This window comes from Protobothrops mucrosquamatus, unplaced genomic scaffold, assembly GCF_001527695.2.
Source record: "Protobothrops mucrosquamatus isolate PMUCROS unplaced genomic scaffold, P.Mucros_1.0 scaffold796, whole genome shotgun sequence".
In the NCBI taxonomy this organism is placed as follows: Eukaryota; Metazoa; Chordata; class Lepidosauria; order Squamata; family Viperidae; genus Protobothrops; species Protobothrops mucrosquamatus.
This window is the reverse complement of record NW_015387063.1, coordinates 178836-191767: the sequence shown is the minus strand read 5'-3', so window position 1 is coordinate 191767 and position 12932 is coordinate 178836. Positions and strand designations below refer to the sequence as shown.

At 47.6% G+C, this 12932-nt stretch overlaps 1 protein-coding gene across 1 annotated transcript in view; it reads right to left on the bottom strand.

Moving 5' to 3' along the window:
- TAPT1 (transmembrane anterior posterior transformation 1) overlaps positions 1 to 12932 on the bottom strand; it is a 113379-nt gene that overhangs the window by 41201 nt on the left and 59246 nt on the right. The window contains exon 4 of the mRNA XM_015818816.2: positions 7439 to 7601. Coding sequence (XP_015674302.2) covers positions 7439 to 7601 — 163 coding nt within the window. The remainder of the gene's footprint in view (positions 1 to 7438; positions 7602 to 12932) is intronic.

The window sequence follows — 12932 nt, the reverse complement described above, 5'->3', positions numbered from 1 at the left end:
GGATTAAGGAGGGAGACGAATGGAAGACTGCATTCAATTGTCCCCTAGGTCATGGCTTTTCAACCTTTTCACAGATTGTACCACTTTTAGGACATGACATTATTTGAGTACCACTAGTGCTTAGCAAGGTGTCAAAAACTTGATGACTAAAAAAAGGGGGGAATTTTGGGTTTTACTGATTAGATTCATTTATTGTTATAGAAATGGCTAGTTTATATTATGAAAAAGTAAAAAAATTGAGGTTCAATCTTAATGCTTCCTTCTACTGCAACAGAGGAAGTCTGTTATTTTCCCTTCTCCCCCTCTTTTCCCCCCTTTTTCCTCCCCACTGTGTCCTACTATTTGCTTTTGTATTTTTGTATTTTATTCTATAATCTAATAAAATATTACAAACTGTAGAAAAAAAGGAAAAAAGTACTTTGGGGGCTGTTCGTTTGCTGAATCACTTTCTCTTTGCACTGACAAATATATGATGAATTTATCCATGTTTATTAATATGCACAACTATTAGCTAGCTCAGGGGTCTTCAGACTTGGCACTTTTAAGAACTGTGGACTTCAACTCCCAGAATTCCTCAGCCATCATGGCTGGTTGAGGAATTCTGGGAGTTGAAGTCCACAAGTCTTAAAGTTGCTACGTTTTTAGATCCTTGAGCTAGCTGGTCGGCCCTTCTTCCTCTCTCCCTTCTGAGCTTTTTCCACAGTGTAGTAAGAATGCACCCCCCAATCCCTTCCCTGTACCCTTAAAAACACAGGAATCAAGTGCAAATCAAGAAAGACTCACAAAATAAAGAAACACATAAACTCTGGGGGGATTTTTTCCCTTTAAGCTGCCTCAGGCATGTCACGTGTCACAATGTTGAAATCCGAGACTGAAAGGCTCCGGCAATTGCAAAAAGCTTTAGCTTTAAATTAAGCCTGTTTACCTTCAAAGAAAACTTTCTAAAAGCCATAGGCAGACTCAATTAAAGGGGGTAAAACTAATTACATTTGTTTAAAGGGATTAAACCTACGGAAGTCAACACTTTGGACTCATTGCTAGCCTAAAATACAGACTAAAATATTCCAATAACCAAAGAACACAAACCGAGCCTCTGAATTATAAAACGCTGTAAAAACTGTACAAAAATCCTTATGATAACCCAATCAAGCTGCCAGCTGATCCAGAATTAAATAAACCCACCTTCTTTCCGACATGCTCGTCTGCCGGCTTTTTATTTCATCAGTGCTGATTGCATTCTCCTGGCTGGAGAAAACGAACCAGGGGACCTTTTCTTCCAGCAACAGTTGCTGCTTCTTCCTTGTCTCTTTTTCCACCCTGCCTCTTTCTCTTTCCCTGTTGTCTTTCCCCCCCCTTTCTCGCCCAAACCACCTCCTTTTATAACCTCTCCTCTCCTCCCCCTTTTCTTCAGTTCACCTCCAGCACCGGGGCTGCTTCCGGAGGTGCCTATCAGCTGGAGCCAATCAGCTGGAGTCCTGCCGTCTCCTGGGGCTTCTGCTGAGCCCAGACAGCCCTGCAGCTGCAGCTGCCTCTCCCTCAGGCTTGGGTTGCTTCGGCTCATTCCCCTCCCCCGCTACACTTCTGTGGGACGAACACGTACCATCTGCCACATGGCAAAGTACCACAGGTGGTATGCGTACCACAGTTTGAAAGGAACGTTGGCTTACCTGAACGTCCTTTCTCATCAGGATGATGAAGAATCCACCAATGTGTTATTTCAGTCCTCCTGCCCAATCAGACTAAGTTGTCAAGTTGTCACGCCCCCTCTTTGTCTGGGACTTCCCAGTTTCATCGACGGCGTAGCCAATGACAACAGTGTGACGTGAAGGCTCTCAAACAGGTATCCAGAAAAAAAAACACACAAGAAGCACAGGCCCAACTCAGCCCTAACTAACCACTAAATGGGAGGGCGTGGATTCTTCATCATCCTGATGAGAAAGGACGTTCAGGTAAGCCAACGTTCCTTCTCCATCAGGATGACTGAAGAATCCACCAATGGGACGTACCAAAGCTTCCGAAGTCCCTACGGGTGGGTGTTAGTTGGGGCCGGACCCCCTGATGGTGTGACTACTTGTTGCAATATACGTCTACCAAATGCGGCCTCGGCCGACGCAAATTTATCCAGGCGATAATGCCTAATGAAGGGCGAAGGCGAAGACCAAGTTGCCGCCCGGCAGATGTCTTCAATTGACGCTTGGGTCGCCCACGCCGTCGTTGTGGCAGCACTGCGGGTAGAGTGAGCCGTCACATGAGCAGGAACAGGCAAGGCAAGTGAGCCGTACGCACCTGCGATACAGGCCCTGATCCACCGACCAATGGTGGAAGCTGACACTTTTTGGCCCATTGAGGAAGGCTGAAAGGAAACAAACAGGGCTTCCGATTTACGGAAAGGTGCCGTGCGCTTGATGTAACAGCGTAATGCCCTCCTCACATCTAGAGAGTGCCACTGTCGTTCTATTTCATGTGACGGACGAGGACAGAAGTCTGGCAAAACGACTTCTTGCGCTCTATGAAAAACTGTGTTTATTTTGGGAACAAATGGGTCCAGCCGAAGGACCACTCTGTCCTCATGAAATTTGCAAGAGTATAGATAGAAATATATGTAATAATAACAGTTAAACTGTGCAGAGCAAAGCCTGACTGGTGAAATTGTAAGCTTACAAAATGGCGTCCTAATCTAATGGTGATAATGGGCGTTTCCCTACTGAAAGTGCCTCAAAATGGCGGACGCCCTGAGCTCCGGTGGGAAGGGGGGAGAGAGGGATAAGAGAATGAGGCCTGAGGCAGTCAGAAGGTACCCAAAACAAATAGACAAAACAACTCGAGGCTTTTTAGAACTCAATTAGACCAGTTGCGCCTAACAGCTGTTAGGCGCAAAAAAACGGCTCACCGCTGAAAAGCGAACCTTCGTCTTTTCGAACGGCAGCAGGGAGACAAGCAATATTCCCCCCGTCGTTTGCTCCAAACTGTTAGCTGAGCTGTGCTGCGGCCGGAGAAACCTCGACGAAAATTGAATCTCCGCGGATTCAAAATGGCGGCCGCTATAGTTATCAGTAACCGGTCCCGGTTACAGAAGCCACGTGGCCTCCAAATGGCAGTCACCAGCTCAAAAGCACAAGAGCTTGCCGGGGGAAGAGAGAAACTCAATTCCCCTGTGACTGCAACGAAGGGAAATTCCCCCCCATTCAGTTAGCAAAGGTTTGGGAGCAATGCTGCTGAATTCAGGGGAAAGGAAACCACCACCCCCTATCCTGGAGGGGAATATTACTAGCCCTGAATGGAAAGGGAAAAAAGGACTCAGGTCTCCCAGGGAAGGGAATAATCACCCTTAATTCCCCCAACTTTCAGAAGAAGAATCCACCAATGGAGTAAGAATATCTAGTCTGACCTGCTATTTAAACACACTGAGAGTCAAGTTTCACGTCGTCATGGGCGAAAGACTAAGATGAAACTGGGAAGTCCCAGACAAAGAGGGGGCGTGACAACTTGACAACTTAGTCTGATTGGGCAGGAGGACTGAAATAACCCATTGGTGGATTCTTCAGTCATCCTGATGGAGAAAGTCCTGTTCTAGGTTGCTTCCAATTCAGGGAGCCCACGCAGTATTTATGCAGCTGATTAATGAGGTCCTCCCTGAGCACCTATATAAAGGGATTTTGGTGTACTTGGACAACATCTTGATCTACACCGAAACCAAAGCTGAGCATGTGAAATTGGTTAGAGCGGTCCTAAAAAAGCTCCGCGCCGCTAAACTGTATGCCAAACTCAAGAAATGCGAGATTCACAAGGATAGAATTGACTACCTGGGCTATCGCATTTCTTATGAGAGCGTGGAAATGGATCCAGAAAAAGTACAGGCGGTCATGGAGTGGAGGCCTCCCCGTACCAGAAAGCAACTGCAGAGCTTCCTGGGGTTTGCCAATTTTTAGCAACAGTTTATTTGCTCCTTTGCGCAGATTGCAGTCCCTATCACAAACTTGCTAAAAACTAAGGGAGGGGGAAAGCCGAAGCCTAGCCAGTCCCTAAAGTAGACAGCAGAATGTCGCTTTTGAGAAACCTAAAGAGACTTTTCTCCAAGGAATTGGCTGAAACACCCAGACCTGGGAAAACCCTTCATCATTCAGGCCAACACCAGCGATGTGGCAGTGGGGGTGGTGATATTACAAAAGAACCAACAGAGTCATCTGCAACCCTGCACTTACACCTCCAAAAATTATCTTAGACTGAGCAGTGTTGGTCTGCTTGGGAGAAGGAAGCTTATGCAGTGAGGTGGGCCCTCTTAACCTGGAGACATTTTTTAGAAGGGAATAAAATCCCTTTCTAAGTCTGGACTGATCACAAGAACCTGGAAGCTTTAAAAAACCCCAGAAGGCTATCTCTGAAACATTTCCACCAATTTAACTTCTCCATACACTACCTACCAGGAGGAAAAAACTTCCTGGCAGATGCTTTGTTGAGAATGCCTCAATATAACAGTGTGAAGTCAGAGGTAGTTAAACCTTTACTCTCCCTGCAGCAACTAGCAGCTCCAGCCACCATGAGGGCACAAGCTAAAAGGGCTCCTCCGCTGGATAATGAACTGCTGGGGGATTTCAAAAAGGCTTGGAAGGGGATGAATGGTTCCTCAATCATAAAAATCTCTGCTCCTTGCAGGAGGGCTTAGCCTGGGTTAGAAGAAAGTTGTATGTCCCTGCAAAACTAAGACTGAAAATCATGCAGGACTGCCATGATTCAAAGTTAGCTGGACATTTTGTGTTTGTGAAGACTATCCATTTGCTCAAGAGACAATTCTGGTCACCCTCTTTAAAGAAGGACATGGAATGTTATGTGGACAGTTGCCCCATTTGTGCTGCCGCCAAGTGGAGACAGGGAAAAATGCCTGGCCTCCTACAACCGGAAGCGAGCCCTTCAGCACCCTGGAGAGAGATATCCCATGGATTTTATTGTGGAATTATCTGAAAGCGCAGGAAACACTGTCATTTGGGTTATCACTGATCTGTTCTCCAAACAAGCCCATTTCATCCCTTGCCAGAAGATCCCAACCACAAAAGACTGTTTTTACATGATATCTACCATCTCCATGGTGCTCCAAAATGCATTGTCTCGGATAGGGGGGTTCTAAATTTTGGAAAGCCTTTTTGGATTTTTTGGGTTCTGTCCAGGGACTGTCATCTAGTCATCATCCGCAAACGAATGGGGGGACAGAGCGAATGAACTCAGTTCTAGAACAGTACCTCCACTGTATCATTAATAATCAGCAAGATAATTGGACTGATCTACTACCGTTTGCTGAGGTGGCTGGCTTATAACAATGCAGTCCATTCCAGTACTGGGTTTACACCTTTCCAGGTGGCAAATGATTAAAATTTCATCCCCATGCCTGAATTGCCTGCTAACGAACCTGCCATCCCGTCCCTTGAGGATTGGATTCATCAATTGCAGAACATCTGACCAGTTGTTAGAAAAGCTTTGGATGAAGCCAGAAAAGCCTATAAGGCGCAGGCTGATAAAAAGAGAATGGAGCCTAAGTCTTCCTATGTAGGGGATAGAGTTTATCTCTCTACTACGTTCTTATAGCCACTACAGCCATCTAAGAAACTGGGTCCAAAGTACATGGGCCCCTTTCCTATCAAGCACATAATTAACCCTGTTACAATGGAATTGGAGCTCCCTAAGAGTTTGAGACAAATCCACCCTGTATTCCATTGCAGTCTGTTGAAACCTGAGGTCGTTTCTAGGTTGCGACCCGTTGCTTCTCCTATCCCTCCACCTATCATGGAAGAGGGTGAACAGCATTTTGAAATTAAAAGACATTTTAGATTCCCGTAAGCATCATGGGCCCACACAGTAGCTTGGAAATATTTACCAGCATCGCAAAATGAATGGGTTTATAAGAAACATGTTACAGCTCCTAAATTGCTCAAACATTTCCACAAAAAGTATCCAGACAAACCTGACTAGTGGTTGTGTTTTTTTTCTATTTTGTTCTACAGGTGGATTTTCTTTCTATTGGGGGGGGCGTATATCAGGACCTCTCAATTATATTTGCTTGCTTCTGCATTCTATTTATACAGCTACCTCATCCATTTCCTTATCCTTCCCTGCTTTGCCTAGGTATCCATTTTCAGGGCCTGCCATACTGTTGGGAGGGGGATGATTTCTTGGGGAACTATTATCTGCTTTGCTTTGCTTTGCTCTGCTCTGTGTGAGAGGCCTCCCTTCGGGTGAGAGGAACGCGACCTGAAAACATCTGCCTTATCTCCAGACAACGGAGCCTGGGACCGTTGGGAAACGAAACCAAGAGAGACCTTGAGAAGCCCGCTGAAACTTCAGCTTCTCATAACATGGTGGCACCTGTGGATTGGATGGATTTCAACCGGATGGTTGGACACTGGGGAGAGGAGTTGTGAACTGTCTTTTTGATGTAACCCTTTACGTGCCAAATCTCAGACCTTGCTTTGCTCTTTTGCTATCACTATCTCTCAATAAAAAGTTCCTTTTGAGACAATGCCTGTTTCAAGAGTTCTGTTTTCTTGGGAGATCTAGTTGAGGCAATCCTTACAAGTTCATTTCAACTCACCGTTTGACCCTGAATTGGGTCACTGTCAGAATCATCTATTTTGCAACAGCTATGCACTGATAACCCTCTAAATGTTCACAAAAAGGGTAAATATGATTCTTCCTATTATTATTGCCAAAATTTTAAATTCTTTGTAAAACTGAAAAATTAAGAAGCAGTTTTCTTCCAGATACTATTCACAGGGAAAGAGCACCCAAAATTGTACAATCTTTGGCTAAACGTTTGTGTGCTTTTAAAGTAGTTCTTAACAACTTATTCACATGATTCCTAAATACTGTATTACAAATTATTCTTCCCTTGATATAACTAAAATTATATATAATTATAACTAAAGCTATAACTAAAATATAATAATTTAAATAATTATTGTATAGGTAGTCCTTGGTTAATAACCATTTGTTCAACAGCCATTTGAAGTTACAATGCTACTGAATGAGAAAACTTATGGCTGGTTCTTGAAGTTGTGACCAGTCCAGTGATTGCTGAGTGACCATGATTTGGTGCTTCGCAATTGGTTTGCAATTATGATGGTCGTAGCATCCTGCGATCATGTGATTGTTTCCCACAAAGTTAATGGGGAAGTCAGCAGGGTTGCAAATGGGATCACATGACTGGAGAATGCTGCTACATGTGTAATTCACCTACTGCTGGCAAATAGGACTGCCAGAAATGCTGTCATGAGTAAGTGTGGTTACATAAGACTGCACTGCTTAGCAATGGAGTTCTTGGTTCCAATTACCACTGTTATGTGAGGACTACTTGTATTCCTAACACGGTGAAAAAAGAATTACAACAAAGCTTTGATATGTTAAGGAAGACTGGGTGGTTCCATAATAGTTTTAGTCATTACTTACTTACCTCAAGCATATTATAGATGATGTAGAGTTTAATTACAGACTGTCCTCTTATCAGATGGTACATCATGGAATAGTCAACATAGTGCATCATGAAGTAGCAAATTACAAGTATTACCCCCTTGAAAATATCACACACCTGGGCTGGTTGCAGCAGGCGTCTATCGCTGAAATATAAAATTACACAAAATAAAGAGCACATTTGATACAGATGAAGTCATTGATTACTAAATAAATTAGCTTCCCTGCAGAAAGAGCACTATTAGCACTTGCTTGGGTTTCTTCTTCTTCAACTGGCAGATCCCTTTCTGTTAGTCTAATACAGGGGTGTCAAACTGCCGGCCCGCAGGCTGGTTGCACCATGAGGAGGCTGTGCCCACCCCCGTTTCCAGAAATACAAAAAAAGTCATGATACCTCACAACACGTCACGTGACGCGGTAAGTTGACACCCGTGGTCTAATAGGATGAGATGGCAGCTGGCTTCTGTTTTTGTGACCTGTTTCTATTTTAGAGGTTTTTTTTACTTTTACTCATGTCATTTAGAGATTGCTAGCCTCAATTGTACAAACTTCTTAAGCCTTTGAAGCTGAAAGTTAATAGTCTATTAATTTTAGAGACATATATGAAGAGCTAACTAAGCACTAATATTTTAGTGAGAAAACCTGTTTTTTCAAATTAGAGAACTATATCACCTTCACTTCTACTGCAAGTAACTATAGTTTGAAATTTTGTGAATGTTTTCCTGATGGTTCAGAATCCTTTGTAGTGTTTTCAAGAGCAATTAATTCCACATTAAAGGATCCACAAAGTGTCCCAAGGAGTTTCTAAGTCTCTATTAAGTGGTTGGCTTACCTAAGAGAAGACCCAGCATGAAGCTGTCCCAAAGACCAGGAGAGGAATGGTTGAGTTTTAACCACAAAATGAATGCAGAAATGTTCTTCCACCTTATCCTGCCACATTGTTCATGTGATCTTCAGTATTAGATTTTATTTCAACTATGCAAAATTCATGTTAGAGGTACTGGAAAATGGAAAGCAGGCAAGCAAACCCTCTAGCCCTCCGCTTGGTATACTTTTCATTATTCTTTTTTTTAAATGACCCTTGCATTTACTCCTGCAAGGTTCAGTCTGATTTTATAGAAATCAGAATTCCTCAGTAACATTTGTTGAACTCCCAAGTCTGGGTTCCAAAATCATACTGTTCACAACATCCTTCTGCCTTTATACCATAATTAAGGACAGAGGCAATTTACTCCTCCTGTTTGGTGTAGTAGTTAAGGAAGCCCATGAGTCAGGCCATGAAGCCAGCTGAGTGAGCTTGGGCCAGCCATTTCCTCTCAGCCCTAGGAAGGAGGCAAAGATAAACCATTTCTGAAAAACCTTGCCAAGAAAATTGCAAGGACTTTTTCAGTCAGTCTCTAAGAATCGGATACAATTGAACAGAACCAAAAAAAACTCCAAGTACATTTTGTCTTCTTTAGCAAAAATTTAAAATATCTAAGTTAAATCAAATCTGATAAATACAAAAATGCATTCTAATTTTTAACTATCACAGAGTAGATGCCTATAAAAATATGTGTAGAAAAATCTAGAGAATTATACAGCTACTCTGAAATTCACATAAAGATTTTGCCAAACTCACTTTATATCATCCTCAACAGCCAAAGCTATCCTAAATAAATTCTACACATAAACAGAGTCAGTTCCAGCTGCTGGTTAAGACTATATCAAGGTACAAGGCTGACCACAAACAAAGTCAGTAAGACCACGGAACAAGGATAGATGTTATACAGTATCCAAGATCCTGGATGTTTTGCATCTGTGCCCAGCAACTCCACCTGCTATGAAGCTGCTACAAACCAGGGTTTTTTAAAATTCAGATTTTAGATTAAGTTATGATTTGAAGCAACACCTTAATCCTGCCAAATGATTTAGATCAGGGAACACATTCTATTAAAGAGGCTTCTCTACCAATCTCTTATGTTCCAAAAACAGAATAGAAAATAACTAGCAATAGTTCTTAGTTAGCTACCACAATTGGGATCAGCAACTCAGTTGTTGATAACTAAAAAAGTGACTCAGCTTAATCTCTGGCATGTCTCCTTTTCTGCTGCGCACGCTTGTCACACCTACGCTGGCGTGGATCCAGCCACAACGTATCTTCATCACTATCCGAAACACCTGGCTCCTGGCCAATCTCAGAACCACCTGGCTCCTGGTCAATCTCTTCTCCGTCAGGAGACACCTGAGGCATTGCCAAAGAGGAGGGTCCTGGAGAGGGAGGCCTGGCCATCTCCTCTCCTTCATGTTCGGAGCCTTCTTCCTCCGATAAGAGGGGCTCACAAGATGGAGCCACAACACTATCCCCCACCGCAGGGCCCTTCCCCCGGGTCTGCCGGTCAGGATGTGGTCGGGATGGGAACCGATTGTGAAAGGCCTGTACCAGGTCAGGGGCCTGAACGGAAGAAGCGTCCACCCAGCTGAAATCCTCGGGGCCATATCCCTTCCAGGCGATGAGGTATTGGAAGCGCCCCATCAGCCAACGGGAGTCCCGGATACGGTCCACCTCGTACGTCGAGGTGTCTTCCTCATCGGCTGCGGCTGGGGGGGCAGGCGTCGTCAGGCATCGCAGATGGCTCGCTGGGGCCTCAGGGACCAGGAGGGACCGATGGAAAACGGGGTGGATCCGCATGGAGCGTGGTAGGGTCAACCGGTAGGCCACCAGGCTGATGACTGCCTCGACGGGGAAGGGACCGATAAAACAATGGTCCAGTTTCTTCACCGGCCGGTCCGTTGGGAGGTGTTTCGTGGACAGCCACACCCGATCTCCGACTGCCAGCGGTGGCGTTGCCCGTCGGGAGCGGTCGGCGACCCGTTTATAGTCCTCTTTCGCCCGGATCAGCTGCCGCCTCACCAGTTGCTGCTCCGCCTGCAGCTCCGAGAGGAAGTCCTGGGTCTCGGGAACAGGGGAATCCGAGATGGACAACGGGAAAAGCCGTGGATGGTAGCCGGCGGCATGGAACGGGGTCATCTGGGTGGAGGTGTGTTGGGAGTTGTTGAAGGCGAACTCCGCCAGGGGAAGGTACTCGGCCCAGTTGTCCTGCCACTGGTTGACGAAACAGCAGAGGTACTGCTCCAGGATGCCGATGACCTTCTCCGTGCCCCCGTCAATCTCTGGATGGTGCGACGATGACAGGCACACATGCACCTCCAGCGCAGCCATTAGGCTTTTCCAGAAGTGGGCCGTGAACTGGGCTCCGCGGTCCGACACCACCCTGTCTGGCAGGCCATGGAGGCGAAAGATGTGCTGCAGGAACAGACGGGCCGTGGTGCGGGACGATGGCAGTCCACGGCACGGGATGAAATGGGCCATCTTGGTGAGCATGTCCACCACCACAAGGACGGTCGTGAACGTGGCGGAAAGTGGTAGACCTGTTAGGAAGTCCATGGAGATGGCACCCCACGGTCTCTCCGGTGTCGGCAGCGGCTGGAGGAGTCCCGGCAATGGGCCGGATGCGGGTTTAGCCTGTCGGCATGTCGCACAGGACGTCACGTACACGTGCACGTCATGCCGTACCCGAGGCAACCAAAAAGTCCGTGTCATCAAGTGCAAGGTCTTAAAGAGGCTAAAATGCCCCGCCGCGGGGTTGTCATGGCACTGGTTCATGACGAGGGCTCGGAGCGGACTCGTAGGCATGTACAGCCGGCCCCGGTGTTTAAGCAAGCCTTCCTCCAAGGTCCAGGGGGACGCTGGGCCGACTTCCGCTTTCCGTTGCTGTGACCAGTCATCACGGCGCTGCGCTTCCAGCACCCGAGCCCGCAAGTCTACCGGTTACTGGACCGCGGCCAAGGATTCTGCTGGCAGCACAGTCCGTGGGGGAAGGGAGTCCTTGGGGCAGAAGTATTCCAGCTTGCGGGATAGCGCGTCCGCCCTCTGGTTGAGGTTGCTCGGAATATACACGACGTGGAAGTTGAACCGGGCGAAAAACAATGACCACCGGATCTGCCGCTGGTTCAACTTCCTGGCCGTGGTGAGATGCTCAAGGTTCCGATGGTCCGTCCGCACCTCCACCTGGTGTCGGGCCCCCTCAAGGTGATGCCGCCAAGCCTCGAACGCGGCCTTGATAGCCAGCAACTCCTTTTCCCAGATGGTGTAGTTGCGCTCGGAAGGATTGAGTTTCCGGGAGTAATAAGCGCAGGGAAAAAGAGTGCCGTCATCCACCGGGGCCTGTAGCAGTACCGCTCCAATCGCCACATTGGACGCATTGGACGGTGTGGATTGGGATGCCTCAGGACCGGCTCCGTGATGAAGGCCTGCTTGAGGACCTCGAAGGCCTGCTGCTGCGGGGGCCCCCACTGGAACGGGACCTTCTTCCGAAGGAGTTGGGTCAGCGGCAAGGTCAAAGTGGCGAAGGCCGGGATGAAGGTCCGGTAATATTTGGCGAACCCCAACAGACGCTGGACATCTTTCACCCGATGTGGGGGTTCCCAACTGCGCAAGGCCTCCACCTTGCGCGGGTCCATCGCGATGCCCTCGGGGGTGATGATGTGCCCGAGGAACTCTATGGAAGTCTGGAAGAAGTAACATTTCTCCAACTTCGCATAGAGTTGGTTCTCCCACAGGCGCTGCAGGACCTGGCGGAAATGCTGGAGGTGGCTCTCCTGGGTCTGGGAATAGATCAAAATATCATCCAGGTAGATCACCATGAACCGGTCCAACATGTCCCGAAACACGTCATTGATCAGGTGCTGGAAGACCGCGGGGGCGTTGGTCAACCCGAACGGCATGATGGTGTACTCGAAGTGGCCGTATCGGGTGCCAAACGCCGTCTTCCACTCGTCCCCCTCTCTCACGTGCACCAGATTGTAGGCCCCTCGGAGATCGAGCTTGGTAAAGATCGAGGCCTCCCGCAACCTCTCCATCAGCTCCGGGATGAGCGGCAGGGGGTAGCGATTCTGCACTGTCATGGCATTCAAGCGCCGGTACTCACAGCACAGGCATAAGTCCCCCGTCTTCTTCTTCACAAAGAGGACCGGGGCCGAGAGCGGGGAGGACGAAGGCCGGATGAACCCTCGGGCCAGGTTCTTGTCCAGAAAGTCCCGTAGGGCGTCCAATTCGGGCTCCGACATGGAATACAAGCGGCCCGCGGGCAGTGGCGCATTGGGCAGCAGGTCCACCGGGCAGTCGTAGGGTCAATGCGGGGGTAATCGGTCCACCTCCTTTTCGCTGAACACATTGGCGAAGGGCGTCAGCTCAGGAGGCAAGGAGACGGCCGGGATGGAGACGTCCTGGCCGGCACAGGTGTGGCAGAGATGGTCAGTACACTGCAGGCTCGGGAACGAGATGGTGTTTCTCGACCATGCCACCTGAGGATCGTGGGCCCGAAGCCAGGCCATCCCCAGGACCAATGGAAAATGAAGGTCCACCGTCACATAGAACTGGATCGCCTCCTCGTGGTTCCCAATGGCGAGGCGCAAGGGCTGGATAGCAAATTTGA